At 35.8% G+C, this 18,391-nt stretch overlaps 2 protein-coding genes across 2 annotated transcripts in view; one reads left to right on the top strand and one right to left on the bottom strand.

Moving 5' to 3' along the window:
• The first annotated feature begins 809 nt into the window (after positions 1-809).
• Positions 810-5,923, top strand: LOC121641866. The gene is made up of 9 exons (XM_041988208.1): positions 810-1,110; positions 1,728-1,899; positions 2,062-3,348; positions 3,454-3,593; positions 3,697-3,898; positions 4,004-4,105; positions 4,230-4,420; positions 4,505-4,646; positions 4,858-5,923. Exons 1-9 carry the CDS (start codon positions 1,105-1,107, stop codon positions 5,481-5,483), a joined length of 2,868 nt encoding a protein of 955 aa, XP_041844142.1. The 5' UTR covers positions 810-1,104; the 3' UTR covers positions 5,484-5,923.
• Positions 5,924-6,392: 469 nt separating this feature from the next.
• si:ch73-177h5.3 (hemicentin-2) overlaps positions 6,393-18,391 on the bottom strand; it is a 38,383-nt gene continuing 26,384 nt past the window's right edge. The window contains exons 18-28 of the mRNA XM_041987480.1: positions 18,118-18,381; positions 16,774-17,037; positions 16,321-16,584; positions 15,033-15,296; positions 14,604-14,867; positions 14,256-14,397; positions 9,021-9,142; positions 8,394-8,702; positions 7,827-7,905; positions 7,276-7,360; positions 6,393-7,177 (exon numbers count right to left, since the gene is read on the bottom strand). Of these exons, the coding sequence (XP_041843414.1) occupies positions 6,791-7,177; positions 7,276-7,360; positions 7,827-7,905; positions 8,394-8,702; positions 9,021-9,142; positions 14,256-14,397; positions 14,604-14,867; positions 15,033-15,296; positions 16,321-16,584; positions 16,774-17,037; positions 18,118-18,381 (2,444 nt within the window). The 3' untranslated portion in view covers positions 6,393-6,790. The remainder of the gene's footprint in view (positions 7,178-7,275; positions 7,361-7,826; positions 7,906-8,393; positions 8,703-9,020; positions 9,143-14,255; positions 14,398-14,603; positions 14,868-15,032; positions 15,297-16,320; positions 16,585-16,773; positions 17,038-18,117; positions 18,382-18,391) is intronic.

The raw sequence follows: 18,391 nt of genomic DNA, 5'->3' as shown, positions 1-18,391 counted from the left end.
TAGTTAGGACTTAAATCAAACAATCAAATGCCACAATATCTTAAAAACAAAACAAAAGATTCCAGTGCTTTAATTATTTTAGAGGGGGAAAAGATAACATGATGCAAAATGCAGTCAGCTGTCCTTGTACATGTTCATTGAGAAACTTAAAAAAAAATTACTCCAGACTTCAAGAGGATGTGATAACAAGATCCAGAGGAATCCAATGAACATTCGCCATATAACTTCCAAGCCACATTAACCTACCAAATAAAATAAATCAAATGTAAGAGGAATGGAAAATACTTAGCTGTTATTATTTTCTAAGAAATGTATAATAACAATTTTTTTGCTTGCTTGTATTTTTTTTAAAAACAATCTTTATTAACCAAGAGGTAATGTGCGATAACAAGCAGCAGCAGCAGCATGTGCTCAAGGAAAGAGAAGGTAAAAGACATTAACAAATGATAATAAATAAATAAATAAATAAATAAATAAATAAATAAATAAATAAATAAATTTCGTATCATATACCTTACATAAGGGTTTGAGTTTGGTAGCTTTGTGCAAGGTTTTAAAGAATCCAGATAGCAGCTCAGATAGACTGGGTTTCTGCTTAACAATTTTACAGGTATACACGTGAAATTTAACCAATGAAATTAAAAAGTTAATAACTTGAAAATTTGACAATGTCTTTTTTTTCTCTCTCTCTTCAAAAATCAACAGATTTTAACATGTCACACTCCTTACCAGTTGGTGGGGGAAATGCGCGATACCGTCAGCCAAAGGCCAGTGAGGAAGACGAAGAAGACGAAGAAGAAGAAGAAGAAACAAAACGAAGAAGACGAAGAAGAAGAATCACTGAATATTGTGGATGAGGACGTAGCGTTAGTTTTACTAATTTCGAATCACGTTTCCCCTCCTTTTTCTTTTTCCTGTTTGTTAGTATTTATTCATTTTAACTTAATGGCAGTTTGTGGCCAATGTGGGGTTTCTGCAGTAGCGGAAGCAGCACTCCCAGGACCGTAGTTTCAGGACCCTCAGCTTCCATAACAATTAACGAGGAAGACTACGGATCAGCAAGGAGAAATAAGAGTTTATCTTTTGGCTTGAAAAATCAGCAAAATGACTGTACGTACACCAGTTGAGTCAAAGCTCAATAAGGATTTAATTCCTGTTTATTTAATGTAAATATGTTTATGTTATTTTTGTTTTACAGACATTAATAGAGGCGTTTTACTTACCTAGGCTTACTCACCTGTCTTTTTTATGCAATACTTTTAATCTGCCACGTTAACATTATTTATATCTCTTTTTTTAAAGAAATTAATTATTTCTAATAATATATATATTATTTAGGTGCAAAGTTTGAAGCCTTACAGCAGGGGTGTCCAAAGTCGGTCCTTGAGGGCCGCTGTCCTGCAGGTTTTCAATGTTTCCTGCTTCAACACACCTGACTCAAATGAGATAGATCCAACAGCCTATTAAGTTTTGCAAAATGACTCATTAATTTGAGTCAGGTGGTTTTGGAATAGGGAGACTCAAAAACCTGCAGCATTGTGGCCCTCAATGACTGGAGCTGGACACCCCTGTCTTACAGTATGTGTTTCTGACAAAGTGTGTGCAAATTAATTTAAATGATCAATTTTAAGGTCAATCCTTAAAAGAATATTCAAGTGTTTTCATTTAGATGTATACTTAAAGTTTGCTCAATTAATAATTTTGACTTTTTTTCTCTCATTTTTAAGATGCACATAACCATCCAGGAGGGAAGGACATTGCCAGACCTGAAGAGATGCAGCACATGCTGCAACAACTTCCACTGTCCCTTCTGTAGGTCAGCTTTATTTCATCCAACGAAGCTGAGCAAGGTCAAAACTCATCTACAGAGCCATTTCAACCGGGCAGTTCTCCATGAAGGTAATCCATGACCAGTTTTGTTTAATCAATGAATAAGCCCCTCGCTGATCAGTTTGTAACAACCAGAGATCTGATTCACATTCAGGGTATTTATAATTTACAACGTTGGATTGAATTTATTATACCATAATAATGCTCAAATTCAATTGTATCATGTTTCAGGGTATACTATTCATCGATGTGGCTTGGACTGCCGACCACAGTGGCATTATCACTGTCCCCGCTGCATTTCAGTCATCCTCCGTAGATCAGATTTCAACAAACACCTTTCTTTTTGCAAGAAAAAACAGAAAGCTCTGGCAATTCTGACTGCTCCACCTCCTGTAAACACCTCTATTTTGGCTCCACCTCCAGTTACCACCTCCGTCTTTGCTCCAACAACCGTGCCCATACTAAAGACCTCAAGCGAACACCTGAAAAAGGTTCACAGACAAACAGTAGGCCATAAAATATGTCCCATATGTAATATTTTGATTAACAAAAAAAATCTAAAAAAGCACATAGAAAGAAAACATACAAGTAAACAGAAGGACACGAAGCCAAGTCGCCATCTCCAAAGTGAATGCATAGATTCTGAAAATGGCATCTATATGGTCCAGAAAGCTATTCATGGTAGCCATAGCCCTCTGCATGTACAAAATCATGTACAGGGGGAAACTCAACATGTTTCCTGTGAGTCCACCGTCTGCCAGGACAAAATGGAACTGGCATGGAGAAATGGACTTACATCGTATCTGTGCATACATCTTGAATCTTTGGCCTACTCTACAAGTTATACCTCTTCTCCCTTACTTCAAGAAGAAACACTCACTGAGATGGTGAACTGCAATTGGTTTGGTGAAGATATAAAAAAGGTCTGTTTGGATTGTCAGAAACTTGCCAAAGACAACTGCGTACCTCTGTCAGTGCTTTCAGAAATAGGAACCCCTAAGTCAACAAAGTACATATCTATTTATGAGCCCAACATTTCATTTTACCCTTCTTTAAGAAGAGTCCTGGTCTCATATGACACAAAACAGAAGTCATGGCACTGTTCTTGTGCAAGCCCAAAAGAATCCTGTCCACACAAATATATTGCAGTATGGCACCTGTTTGAGACGCACCGGGAGCTACTTGGAAAGGTTCAGAGCAGTCAGGAGGTAGATCGCTGGACTGCAGCAACAACAGAGGACGAAGAGAACCAAGATGAAACCGATCTATGGGATGCAACTAATCCACCAGTAGATGAAGGGAGGATGAAAGCTATGGCCAAATATATATTGAAGTACAAAAAGTTGCCAGCTGTTCTGCCAGATCATCTGCGACTTCCATCAGTGGAAATAAAATACCCAAAACACCTGATTCCGGAGGAGATAATGTGTAAGGTTTGCCCAGGCAATGTGCCTCTGAGTGTTCCAGTCCTCGTTACAAACAAGGCAAAAATTCTCTCCACCTCTTGCATTGTTGAAGGTAAATGTTGCTGATTTCTTTATATTTTCTTAAATAGGTTTAAACTCTTGTTTTTCTTTACATCTTCAAAGAAAACTGAAAATGTTTCCTTTCTTTTCTTTTCAGGCGTCTCCACTTACTCTAAATCCTGCCATCAGTGCAGAACCCAGTACCGATACCAAGAGTGGAAAGACGGTCTGCACAATTTTAATGATTGGATAGTCCTTGCTCTCCCTTTATGCCTGACTATCAGAAATATGCTGCTGGTAAATTTATTTATTTATTTTTTTTCTTAGCTATTTTGACACCATTTTGGATTCCTTTGTTGGTTATTGTAAGTTCGTACAGCAGTATTTTTTTCCCATTCAGGTCCATACCACGGTGAGCAGAGTTGTTGAGTTCTTGGAATTGATGACAGAGGTGAAATTCCCTCCAGCTAAAACAGTCCTTCATGGATATCTTCACTTTGAAGCGCTCACAGATCACGACTACAGTTTCTCTTGTATTACTTGTGGTGATCATCCACCCGTGGTCATCTTGGGTTTTCATAAGGGATGTTTCCGCTCATCAGGTATGAGCAATTTCCTACACGGGATGTATTTAGATGCCAGTTTGAAACTGATTTCGCCTCAAGAATTGTCTTTTACTTTCAATCTTTTCTCTTAATCTTTTTCAGGTAGTGACCTTCCACAGCCCCCTGACTTCAATGAAGAGATTAATGTGGAGAGTTTTTGGGAGGAATTTTCAGTGGAAATGATCTGTCGAGGCTTTGCAACAAGTAATTCTCATTTAGATTTTCATTAGTAAACATGTTGCATGTTTTTCAGTTATTCTGTTACATGTTAACATTTGTTAGTTTGTAAGTTAAAGTTACATTTTTTTTTATTTTTACATTTTTAAAGGTCAGCAAAACAGTCCAGTTGCAGTCCAACCAACTGTCCATTATTGGGCACCTTGGATAGGGAAATGTACACGCTGCTCAGACCGTGTCCTCAACACAGAGTTTGAAAAAGTCTGTTCAGTAAAACCAGCCGAATCCTGCAAAATGACCGTCTCAGAAGAGAAATTAAGAGCAGAACTGTACAAGCAAAAGGTATGAACCCTTCAGATTACAGGTTATTGGGAATAATTCCAAATAATTATATTTCATTATTCATATATATATTTTTTTTGGTAGGTTAACATGGTCAGGAAGTTATGTAGAGATTGTGGGTTGGATTCCTTTGGATCTCGTCGTGCTCTCCTCATGAGACTTTTCAAAGATCTAAAGTCGAGGCAGACGTACAACAAGGTGCTTCAAAAGATTCGTGTTGCTTCAGGTATGTTCAACTTTGGATATTGTAAAAACATTTTGTTTTCCTTGAATGGAAAAGCTGTGAAAGGTGTTACTTTGGTTTACATCAAATACAATTTCATATTGAGACATGCAATATTAAAAGTGCAAAGATTAAAATTTATTGCGGAGAAAAAACAATAAAAGTTAAAAGTTTGTTTGTACATGTTTGCGTATCTCTCATATTTTCATTCCAGGTGGTTGGGCTGTGATCACATGTCCCTGCGGCATTGTATACAGCATGAAGTGTAACATCCAGGGAGAAAGTCTACATGACTTTGCTGACACATTGCTCTCTTGGAAGCACATGCCAAATATTATCATATATGACTCTGCTGATGAACTAGCGACACATATGAACCTAAAAGTACCAGAAAGGTTACAGTCCAAATCATTTGAAGGATGGTTAATGGACCCAACTTCAGACAGTATAAAACAAGCACACGATGGAAAACTGAAGGTCTCATTCCCTTGGCTGAACTTTAAAAAACAGGTCCCAGATGTTGATGGCCATCCGATTACAGGTTCAGCTGAATTTCATGTCCTGTATGACCAATTTCCTGATAATACAATGGATGCCCGTGAGATCCTGCAGAAGCTTGGCCTGGTCCCACAACGTTCTGGACGAATCAGCAGTCAATCAGCAGAACAACTGTTAACAAGAATGAAGAAAAACAATTATTTCTTGAATATGGCTTTACCATCAACCCATATGTTCCTCATGAGGAATATGGTCCACCATTACAACACTCAGAAAAACAAACAGCAAGTGGACAAAATGAAAGCAAAATTCTGTAGTCTGGATGTTATCACAATTCAATAAACTGAATTTTCAGTCTGCCCCATTATATTTGTTCCTATTTCATCACATCAAAAGTTGATTGAGCTGATGTCAAAAACTAGTTAGTTTATATTTTCCTGCGATGGACTGGTCATCTGTCCAGGGCGTAACTTTTGTCTCATTCTAACTCAGGTGAGAGACTCATCTTCAAAACAGAATTGAAAAAGACAGATGGATAGTTCAAATGTCTGTAAAAAAAAATTGTGTCTGCAAATGTATGGGTAAGGTCTTCTACTTGATAACCTAAATTATCAATTAACATGATTTCATCTTTAGTTTGCGGTACCATGCTGTGGTATAAGGAGAGCAACTGGAGTCAGAGAACCAGTTCTCAATTATAATGCTGACCTGAGCCAGAGGCAACCATAAAACATACATTCTCACAAAATGCAGTGAGTCAAATCACAAAGTACTTCATGAAGTAGTTTCATAAAATTTGTGCTAAAATAAAGAAGTAATATTTTTTTTAAAAAAATGTTGCATTTGTGTTGTTGGATCATATTTAAAAGAGAAACTCCACCTTTAAATGTGTGGGATACAGTACCAGAGTCGAGTGTAACATTGATTGATTTTGCAGACTTAAGGATTAAGGAGCATTATAACAAACATTTTTTATCTGTCAATCATCCCTGAGGTTAATACATTACCAGATATATGATGCTAAGAGGCTGACACAGAATCAGATTATAGGAAATTAGCTCAGTTTTTATTTTATTTATTTTAAGTTGTGCAGCAACAAAACATTAGAAGAAAATCATTGTTCAGCACAATATCCAACAGGAAGCATATTGCAATCACTTGGAAAAAATATCTTTCTGAATTAAAGAGATAACTTTATTTCTCAGATAAATCTGAGTATTTTCTGAATTGATTGATTGATCTGAATTTTTTTTTTTTTTTTACATCAAACTTCCTCAAGAAGCTCTCAGCCATGCTCACACTTGCAGGAAGTAAAAAGAAAAATAAAACAAAAGAATGCCCCGCTATCTAACAGGACACTATTTGCTATACTGCATCATGGTGAGGTGTTTTCAGAAGCGAAGGCTGCAGCTTCAAGTTCCTTATTTTCAGTGCCATTTTATGTGTTTTGTGTATCACTTATAAACGTTTCAGCTTTTGCTGTGACATTTCAGATGGGTTACTTGTGAAGGTCAATGGTAAAGAACAGGGTGTTGTTGTCATTCTCCCACAGTGCAAAGCAATCCGTAGCCCGACAAAGCAGCAATTATTCAATCTTTCAAATCAATTTAATCACAATACAAAGCACATACTTATTTGCACTTTTTTTTCTAGTTTTCAAAGTGAACCTGTGCAAATTCCTTCTCCTCTTTCCTCCCAATATTTCTAGGCTTCACTTCTGAATACAAACATTCCGTCTCCAGTGCACCTCTCAGAAAATTTCTGCAAACACCTCCTGCCTCATCATTCTCTTCTTCCAGATAGAGTCCAGAGTCCTTTCTGTTCTTTTTCCTGCTTTTGGTCTTCCAAATCACACTAGAATAAATCACATTTTGACCCCCCGTCTTCCCGGAGCTCTCACTGGCTCCCTCTGCATTGTCTGGTCCAGAGTTCTGTAAGCTGCTGCTGTTTAGCTCAGTAACAGTTTCAGAGAGGGCAACGTCAACTTGTCTCAGCATACTGGTGGTGACACAAATGCCTTCTGATTTGTTCAGTACCTACAGTTGACAACAACAAAAAAAAAAACATCAGGTGTATTGATACTGTTCTGATACATAAGTAAATAAATAACACGTAGAAATAAAAATTAGCAAACCTCATTTCCCTCTCTTAGATGTTGGCCTGAAGCAGCAGTGTTGACTTCACCTGTGAGTCGACTCTCGTACTGATTCCTCTGAATCCTGAAAAAAACATCAGTGAAACATCCATCATACATCATATAGATATATTAGGTTTGTCATCCACAAAATGATGCCACAGAGAAAGAAATACTGGTTACTCAAACAAAATGCCACTCAAATGGTCACCCTCATCATCAAGACAGGGTTTAATTATCTAAACTAGCAGCAGTGAAGAAGTTAAATGTCTGTCAGAGCTATGAAGGGTTGAGAGTCTGTTGTGTGCGTAGTGGTATTGGTAAAACAAATGTGGAAATTTCTAACAATAATATTGTATCATGAAAATTAATGTTGATGAAGTCTTAAATGAAACTTCTGCAATCCACAAAGATGATCCATTTTAACAAAAGCTGTTTCTTCAGTGTACAAATTGTTGCCTTTTGGCAAACATGGTCAGCTCTGACCAACTCATAAATAAATAATAGCATTCAGAGTAAAAGTTACTTAATTTCTTTAACTGTTCACATACCTGAGAGCAAAAAGCAGGATGCAGACTATTACAAATACAGCAACACCTGTGGTGATGAACACAGGCAACAGTATTTTCTCTGAAACACAAAATGGAAGATTGAGACATAATTTGGTTCTTCTAGATTTTTAATGGGTTGGGAAATATATTAATTATTGTTATTAACACACAATATATTGAAGTCTTTCAAAGTAACTGAATAAAGCTGATGATAGATGGCAGGAACATGTACAAGAACAACATTTAATACTTAATTTGAACCCACTGGCTTCTCTAAATATCAAACAAATGTACAATCAGCTGCATAGTGATGAGGGCCACATATAAAATATATCAGTGCCACCAAAGACATTGCTGCTGAGATTGTGACCTGTGCATTAATAATGACGAGAAATACTGCAGGTAATGGAAGTAGAGTAACAATTTTATTGCTGATTCTTTTACCCAAACATGCTAACTTTTAACTTCCAAATAACACTGTAATAATTTTAAGGTTGACTTAAAGGCACTGAGCTGAAAAGTGCTCTCATTTTACAAATAACAATAACAGTAATACAAAGGACAGACCTTGTCGTTCTGCTGAGATTTGAAGATTGTGGACACAGAACTGTCTACTGGCGGATCCCAGGGAGTTAAAGCTGTGACAGGACAAGGTGGAAAGATCTCTGTCTTGTGGCTGATTCACACTGATGATGCTCCTCAGACTTGTGTCAGTTAGAGACTCAGTGATAACTGTAAGCTTGCTGGACTGATTGACAGGTAGTCTGTTTAAATACCACTGTAAAGTGGGAGAAGGGTTTCCTACAGTCTCACAGGAGCAGTTGACCTGACCTGACATTTTGGTGCAAGTAGATGAAGGCAGGATCTGAGGAGGAACTGTGACAATAAAGAAAAAGAAAAGGGACTGAAGCCATGTAGTAATTATTATTATTATTATTATTATTATTATTATTATTATTATTATTATTATTATTAATAATAATAATAATAATTTGAGGAAATCTGGTGAAAACAGTCAAGATACACACTGACTTGCTTTTTTAAAGTCAAGAAATCAATTTATCATTTTCAAACTGAAGCAAAGGAAAAACTTTATATCAATTTAAGAATATTAAACACTGTTTTTCCATTGTAAATATTTTTTCTTTAATTAAAGAATTAAAAATTTGATACATAATCAAATTAAATACATACACTGAACATCTATATGATGTTTGCTGGAATTTCCAACTCCAAGATCATTTTCAACCTTGCAAAAGAAAGGTTGTCTGACTTCAGAAGCTTGAATGTTTAATACGTATCCAGTCCCGATCAAAGTCTCCTGGTCTCCATCAGCTCTGTACCAGGTGTAGTTCTTTACTGGAGGGTTGGCATCACTGCTGCATGTCAGCGTCACATTATTGTTGTCTGGAACTGGACCAGAGGGACTGACTGATGCTGTGGTGTTTTGAGGTGAATCTGAAAATATATAAAATTTATTATTTCTAGTATTAATAAAAAATAACATATTATGTTCGATTTATAGAATTAAATCATCCGATGCTGATCTGATTCCTTAATGTTTACAGATTGAACTGGAAACACTTAAAACACACTCATTTCTACTAAAATAGCTTCTAAATGAAACTGTGATCGATGTGTGACTCATGTGATTGACGGAAGTGCAGCCATCAGCCACATCACACCACATTTCCACCAGTTGCAGTAATTTATATAAACATTGGCTGAACTGACAGAGCTGTCTATTTCTATCCTACAATGATTGATTTAATAATTGTAAGAGACAAACATCAGTTTATATAATAATTGAACTAAAAGATTCAGTTATAAAATCAATGTAATTTTATAATGAAACAAAGGGGAAAAAAACTTACATGAAACATCAGCTGTGAAACTTTGTTCAGGAGTTGTGTAAGTGCTGCCATTGTTTCTCTTGTAGACTGCAGTGCAGGAGATTTTCTGTCCATGATGGAGGTGAGAAGCAGTAAAGGTCAGAAAAGAGATCTGAACTTTAGTTTTGTCCTCATTCTCCTGCAGTGTCTCCTGATTGTCCCCCAGTTTGGGGGTCCATGACAGAGTTGGAGGGTGAGGCAGACAGGGAGCCGGAGCAGAACACGTCAGATTCACTGAGGTTCCCTCCTTTACCTTCAGAGTGGACGGAGTCAGAGTCGGTGGAGGAGGAGCATCTGTGAGGAAGTTCATTTTGAACCATCACTGCTTCATCATCATGACTTTAAGCTTGGTTACTAAATTTTTTGTAAATCTACACAGAATGAAAAAACAATGTGCAAGTAAATAGATAATTATAATTTCCATTAAATTATGTCAAAATTTACCTTTTATTAAAATCGTTAATTTATTTCGAAAGGTATATTTCAAGGAATTTTTACAATCCAGTCTGAAGTAATATGAGCTGCTTCTCTCAGAAACCACATTCAGGTTGGTGGTGCAGTTTTTCTCTCTCAATATTCCCATCAATTCACCTTTGATTTGATTTTTTTCAGAACTGTTAAACACAAATTTATTATCAGTACTGTCTTTCCACAAAGCTTCACATGTATTGTCTAAACCTTGGTCATGTTTGCTTAATATATCAAAGGAGCAAGGGATGGTCACACATGATCCTCTCATAACCTCGATGGTGCTCGGCACATTGACATTCCAGTTTCTACACAGGGCACCTGAAACACAAAATATCAATCTTTAAAAAAACAAAAGAGAAGCAACTTTACAGCAGCAGTCTGGTCTTAATGCGCTGCTGACCTCGTCCATGATGGTTTTATCTCAGGCATCATAAAAAGTGAAGTCTAAATGGTTACATATTTGATCATAGCTTGAAATAATGTTTACAAACCAGATGTTAATGGAGAGCAACTCACCCTGCAGCAGACAGCCAGTGAGAAGGAAAGTCAGAGCTCCAACCATCTTTGTTAGTGAGACGAGTCTGTGGTCTAGATTAAACACATGCGAGAGTTTGAAACATTTAGTCTCTTTAAATGTAAAACATCCTATATTTGGAAACATTTAAGATTTAAACATTAAAGACAAAAACAATAAAAGATTCTGTTTTTAATCAAAGATCCCATAAAGGATCATTTTGAGCTTGATGTACTGCAGCAGGTAATAAATTACAAACATGTTTGCCTTTAAATTAAGCTGATTTTAGATATATTTTAGATAAAAATACGAAGGTAATGTTGTCAGAAAACCTTATTACAGAGATCATTGTTCAACTTTACAAAATAATCTCAGAAATATTTATGAAAACATTTAAATACTTGCCAATAGTCATTCAGCGGATATATATTGAACAAACCATATTTTCTTTATAAACATACATGATCTAAAACAGTGAATACTATACCTCTTATATTTGTTTCCTCGTCCACAAGCTTGTTAAATGTGACAGATTATTTTATCCTAAATTAATGTTAAGATTTTTATTCTATTTTTTTTCACTGGTATCAGGCTGAAGACACAATGACCTGCACTTTCAGGAAGTGTGTGAAGAAGTCAGTTTAAATGGAGGTGGTAACATTTTAAAGATGTCTAAAAATGACTCAAAAATAAGGAAGTCACTGTAAGTGTAAAAATAAGATGCACTTTACCTTAATAGCAGTTAGCAACCCCACCTTCTTCTCACTTAGCTGCACATCTAACACTGCTGAATGTAGTAAAAGAGACTTTAAACAATAGATAAAATAAAAATAGACACAAAAAACAGCATGTGCATTAAATAGTAAATATTAATAATAGTAATAGAAAAAGAAAGAAACAATATTTATATACACAGCCTCACTCAGTCTGATGGGCAGTGGTGAGGTGTTTTTACACAGGTGAATATGGATATGTGGAGCAGTGGTTTCAAACTTTTTTTAATCAGGGACCCCCTTCATGCATATACTAAAATGCCGTGGATCCCCTACTCCACCCTATGCTGAAACTTCCAAAATTTCCCCACTGTGGGACAAATAAAGGATTATCTTATCTTAAACCATGCTTGGTTTTAGGCTTTCAAATGTGAGATTCTCACCATAAATAATGTATTCTGGTTGTCCTTTGATAAAGCCAAAAATGAAATGCAGCTAGGACACCAGTAAACATCAGTCCCACTGAGATATGAAAATGTTTGTTGCAATACCAGAATTATAGAGCAGCATTAAACCGCTGATGGTGTTTGGTATGAAGGACCTCTGGAAGCGCTTCGTCCCACACCTTGGGTGTCTGGGTCTGTTACTGAAGGAGCTGCTTAAAGCCCCCACAGTCTGATGCAGAGGGTGGGAGGTGTTATCCATGATGGTGGACTTGTATATTCAGTATGTCATCATAGAATTCCAACTACATTTCCTCCAGCTAAAGTATACGGTGAAGAATCAGTTGAACAATGTCGAAGAAAAGAACATATAGATGAGTTTCTCCAAAGTGTTGTGATACAGCAAATAGACACTAGGTGGCAGTATGCTGTAATATTCATTGTCACCGAACATGAGATTCTCAGTCATAAGAAAAATAAATCTTTCTGAGTAGATGGTTAACAATTTTCCCAAATTTAAGGATTAACTTTTTTCTTTCACTCAAATATACACATCATTAGTTTGTGTGTTCATTAAAAGAAAAATCCTGTTAGTCACAACTTAAATAAAAATGATCAGGATAATTCTTGACTTGCAGGGTGGTGTCTGGCTGGACCATCTAAAAATATTAGTGTCCTCCAATGGTCTGCTTATTACTTTATAAAAAATGTTACATTAACTGTTTAATTATCACCACTTCATCTGTATTTTTCTGCCCTTTTTCTGAACAGACATCTTTGTGTCTTTCCTTTAAATATCATTACAGTCCAGTCTTTCTCTCTTTCATATGTTTATGTCCCTCCATCTTTTCTCCACCACCTGAGACTCTGGGATGTTTCTGCTAAAATTTTCCATCAGGCATTTGCTTGTTTTAACTAATCTAGACTGCAACAAATTTATACAGAAAAACATCATATATGTAAATAAGTGTCCTGATATCACCAGTCAAACCTTTACAGCAGGTTCAACAACTCATTTAAGATTAAGAAATGCATTTGTACAGACTTTTTATTTTTCATTTCCTCATATATATATATATATATATATATATATATAGACCTTCACACACAAGTATAAAATAAAGTTCAATAACACACCTGATCATACTCTCTCACACACTTGATTATTAATTTTTATTTATAACTGAACATCTGCTCATCCTCAATGCCCAAACTCTTTGTAGAAAACTTATTCACAATGTAGATGCTATCTGATTAATAAAATTATTCAAGAAAGGTAGTGTGAAAAAGAATAAACTGAAAAAATCATATAAGCAACAAATGGCTGAAAAAGAATCATTTTGGAGAAATGTCCGCAAACTCTGAGGACCTAAAGACATCTTTATGATCCAAAGATATGTAGGTCTCATCCTTCTCTTCAGGCTTCTCATTCCGTCTCCCTTTGCTGTGACATAGATAGATAGATAGATAGATAGATAGATAGATAGATAGATAGATAGATAGATAGATAGATAGATAGATAGATAGATAGATAGATAGATAGATAGATAGATAGATAGATAGATAGATAGATTACATTGTGTTCTAAAAGTTGTTGGAAAATTTAAATCTGGAAATTCATCAACATACCAAACAAATATGTAGATGTAAATTGTACAGAGGACATTGAAAGCAACAGATAAACCGGCTATGACCCATGGGAGGACTCCACTGTTAGATCCAGAACCTGCAAAGAAAACATGCAGCAAACTAAATGAAAATCTGAAAAAGTTTCTCTAAATGTGCTGCAAACAGCTCTGCTGCTGTGATGTAAAACACAAACACAGACCTTGTTGTTCTGCTGTGATTTGAAGACTGTTGACACAAAACTGTTGACTGGCTGATCCAAGAGAGTTGAAGCTGCGACAGAGCAAGGTGGAAAGATCTCTCTCCTGCATTTGATTCACAGTAATGAAGCTCCTTAAACTTGTGGCATTAAGAGACTCTGTGAGGACTTTAAACCTGCTGGTTTCTACAAGTTGTCCATCCAAATACCAGTGTGAAGTAGGAGAAGGGTTTCCCACAGTCTCACAGGAACAGTGGACCCGGCCTGAAGTTTTGGTGCAAGTAGATGAAGGCAGGATCTGAGGAGGAACTGTGAAGAAATAAAAAAAATAACTGAACATTAAAAGGAAAATTCCAGAAGTGAGTAAAAAGATGTATTTAACTGTAAAGATAATAGTGAAAACAATCAAGCTGCATATTAGTGTTCTTTTAAATATTTTTTTACATACACTGAACGTCTATTTTTCTCTTGTCAGAACGTCCAACTCCTTGTTTATTTTCAGCCTTGCAGAAAAAAAACACTGTTAACTCTAGTTGCTGTAATATTTAACACAGATCCAGTCCCAATTAAAGACTCCTGGTCTCCATCAGCTCTGTACCAGGTGTAGATCTTTACTGGAGGGTTGGCATCACTGCTGCATGTCAGAGTCACATTTCTGTCCTCTGCTGCTGGACCAGAGGGACTAACTGACACTGACATGGTTTGGGGAGAATCTGAAAAATTCAATAATGAATTATGCACATTATTAGTACAAAGTCTTCTTTTTGGAAGACTACAGCATCTATATGTAGATAAAATATTTTCCTTGGCTCAGATGATAGTTTATATAGATAGAGTAGATAATTAAAAATTAAATAAACATGAATGAATAAATATGAGCACAGCATTAAATGCATGCAGTAAATCATGTGATACCTACACTGAACATCTATGTGAATGAGGTTTGAGAGTCCAACTCCAAGATTATTTTCAGCCTTGCAGAAAAAATGCCGGCGGATTTTAGAAATTTCTATGTTTAAAACAGGTTCAGTCCCAATCAAAGTCTCCTGGTCTCCATCAGCTCTGTACCAGGTGTAGTTCTGTACAGGAGGGTTGGCATCACTGCTGCATGTCAGCATCACATTACTGTTCTCTGGTACTGGACCAGAGGGACTGACTGATACTGTGATAATTTTTGGGGAATCTAAAAAACAACACATAACATGAAACATACATATTGTGCATATAAATTTATTGTATTATAACTATGCAGCTTTAAGACTGATAAAAGTTGCTTTCAAATTGTAAATAAGTTTTGCTCCATTATTAGACTATTTTTTGAAAATATAATATGAATTCAAATACATACACTGAACATCTATATGATGTTTGCTAGAATTTCCAACTCCAAGATCATTTTCAACCTTGCAGAAAAAAGGTTGTCTGACTTCAGATGCTTGAATATTTAATACGTATCCAGTCCCAATGAAGGTCTCCTGGTCTCCATCAGCTCTGTACCAGGTGTAGTTCTGTACTGGGGGGTTGGCATCACTGCTGCATGTCAGCGTCACATTATTGTTCTCTGGAACTGGACCAGAGGGACTGGCTGATGCTGTGGTGTTTTTGGGTGAATCTGAAACATAAACAATAAAAAATGTACAGCTTTGGAATAAACTGTAACATTATTTCAAACAGACTTCAGTATCTACAGTATGCTGTTTTAATGCCAAATGAAAAATAGTGTCACAACGTTCACAATGTAGGGATGTGATAAGCAAAGTTTTATCATATTTCTCAATCAGCAGCATGTTTCCATCCATATTTAGCAAAGTGAGGCTATAAATGAGGAAATAAAATGTTTCTTCAGACCGTGACTGTTATGTGTTTGTTGGCAGTTCACTTTAAACATATCTGCTGCATCTCTAACTCTACAATCATCATTTTATCTCCTTTCAACAGCTGTCTTATTCTTGGCTTACAGTTAAAAAATATCTGCTTTGAATGACACTTAAACGGGCCATGGTGCATTTGTGTTTGAATATAAATGAGATGGAAGAAGAAAGTGGGAAGTTGACTAAACACAGCTTATTGATCACACTATTTGATCTTATGGTGAATCGATATTTTCTACTTTTTAGTCACTACAAGACACTTTCCTAAATATTTTAATGGATAGTAATGAGGACCTTTTTTTTTTTTTTAAACTTTTTTATGAATAAATGATGTGCTGATTTGTCCAACTTGATTTGTAACTTGGTGGAACTTTTACTTCTCATGTAATCCTGGATGATTTAAGAAATAATTCAGCACCATGTTTCACTGCTGATAATTGGTTTAAAAATGTGCAGATTTAAATTTCTAACTTTTATTTTGTTACACAGACCTACTTAAAAGTACTAATGATTAGTGCAGTTCATGTGATGGATAAAATTATGTTTATTAGATTAGTGGCTGATCACTATTATGTACCACCACCAGCTAAATATAAGACTGTCATAAATTTTGAACAATGACCTAATGTGTTATCTGGATTAATGAGCATTTGATCCCTATAAATTTGAAGGATTAGATGTTTTTTTTTTTTTTTTGTAGCACCATCAATAATAAATATGACTGTGAGTTTATATGCTTAGATAACAGCATTAAATGGTACCTACACTGAACATCTATGTGACTGTAGCTTGAGCGTCCCACACCAAGTTCATTTTCAGCCTTGCAGAAAAAACGCCATCTGACTTTAGAAACTTCAGTGTATAAAACAGGACCAGTCCCAGTCAAAGTCTCCTGGTCTCCATCAGCTCTGTACCAGGTGTAGATCTCTACTGGAGGATTGGCATCACTGCTGCATGTCAGGGTCACATTATTGTTCTCTGGTACTGGACCAGAGGGACTGACCAACACTGAGGTGTTCTTTGGGGAATCTAAAAAGGATGAGCATGAGACATACGCTTTGTTGGTATAAACTACTTGGTGCAGTATTTATAAAGAAAATGTGTATTGTAAATATAATGCTAAATACTCTTTTTACATTGTAAAGAAAATAATTGTTTCACTGCTCAACTATTCTAAAATTGCAATATATAAATTTGTGATCTAAGTTAAGTACATACACTGAACATCTATATGGTGTTTGGCAGAATTTTCAACTCCAAGATAATTTTCAGCCTTGCAGATAAAAGGAAGTCTGACTTTAGAAGCTTGAATGTTTAAAACAGGTCCAGTCCCGATTAAAGTCTCCTGCTCCCCATCAACTCTGTACCAAATGTAGATCCTCACAGCTGGGTTGGCATCACTGCTGCATATCAGAGTCACATTATTTCTTTCTGGGATTGAACCAGAAGGACAGACTGACACTGTGGTGTCTTTGGGAGAATCTGAAATATAATTAATGAAAGTAGCACATTATTTGTATAAACTGTTAAATTAATTTGAATAAACATCAATTTACATATTGTTAAAGTGTCATATGAAAAATGTTGGCACAACTTTTACAATACGTGCAAAAAAGAAAAAAAATCAGCAGCATGTTTCCATCCCGTGTTTTAGAATTCTGTATGTCAGACGTGATTGTTGAGGAATTCAAATGTTTCTTTAGACAATTCTACAGTATTTAATCATATTATCAGTTTATCTCTTTACAACAGTTAACTATTTAATAGCTAAACATTAAAAAGTAGGCTGACTTGTAGCTTGTTTAAACAGTTTAATAACAACAACCAGAACAGAACCCTCATGGTGCATGTTTGATTGCATGGCAATGAGATGTGAGGAGAAAACAGGAGGTAGACTTGACATAATTTATTGCTCACACTATTTCAATTTGTTATTGAGAATTTGATTGATATTATTATTTTGTTTTTCTTTTCAATAATTTATGCACACTTTCCTTAATCCTTTAATGAGCAGTAATATTGGTGTGGGATCAGGGTTCTAGTTCTAAACCTCAGTTAGAGACTTTTATGTGGCGTTTCCATGTTCTCTCTGTGGGTGTGTGGGGATTTTTTGTATATTCTGGCTTTTTCCCACAGTCCAAAAGCATTACTGGCTATTTTTCTCCCTAGGAGTGAATGTAAGTACGAGTGGTTGTATGTCTTTCTGTATTTAAAGTTATTTTAATACAGTACCTATGAAAAAATGTAGCCATATTAACTTCGTGCTTAATTTGTTTAGTTACACAGAGCTACTTAGAAGTACTATTCATTGGTGGAGTTCATGTGACAGATAAAATTGTGTTTGCTGGATTTGTCAATAACTACTCATTAGAAAACACAAGCTAATTATAAAATTACCACAAATTATGTTCCATCATCTGTTTACTGTATTGTTATGATTAATGAGTATTTGATCCTGATAATAACATTTTAGGATCAGATATTCATTTAGTTAAACAGAACAGATGAAGAAACTGCTATCTATATATATATATATGCATAAAAACATTAAATGATACATACAGTGAACATCTATGTGACTGTAGCTTGACTGTCCTGCACCAAGTTTGTTTTCAGCCTTGCAGAAAAAATGCCGTCTGACTTCAAAAGCCTCAATGTTTAAAACAGGTCCAGTCCCAATCAAACTCTTGTGGTCTCCGTCAGCTCTGTACCAGGTGTAGTTATTTACTGGAGGGTTGGCGTCACTGCTGCATGTCAGAGTCACATTATTGTTCTCTGTTACTGGACCAGAGGGACTGACTGACACTGTGATGTTTTTAGGAGAATCTGAAACATA

The sequence above is a fragment of the Melanotaenia boesemani genome, chromosome 6 (assembly GCF_017639745.1).
Source record: "Melanotaenia boesemani isolate fMelBoe1 chromosome 6, fMelBoe1.pri, whole genome shotgun sequence".
In the NCBI taxonomy this organism is placed as follows: Eukaryota; Metazoa; Chordata; class Actinopteri; order Atheriniformes; family Melanotaeniidae; genus Melanotaenia; species Melanotaenia boesemani.
The sequence above is the reverse complement of the archived record's forward strand: the minus strand, read 5'-3'. Positions and strand labels throughout refer to the sequence as shown.

Coding starts and splice junctions, on each gene's coding strand:
- LOC121641866 (XM_041988208.1), top strand. Junction 1,900..2,061: donor CCGGGCAGTTCTCCATGAAG/GTAATCCATGAC, acceptor ATCATGTTTCAG/GGTATACTATTCATCGATGT. Junction 4,106..4,229: donor CTGTCGAGGCTTTGCAACAA/GTAATTCTCATT, acceptor ACATTTTTAAAG/GTCAGCAAAACAGTCCAGTT.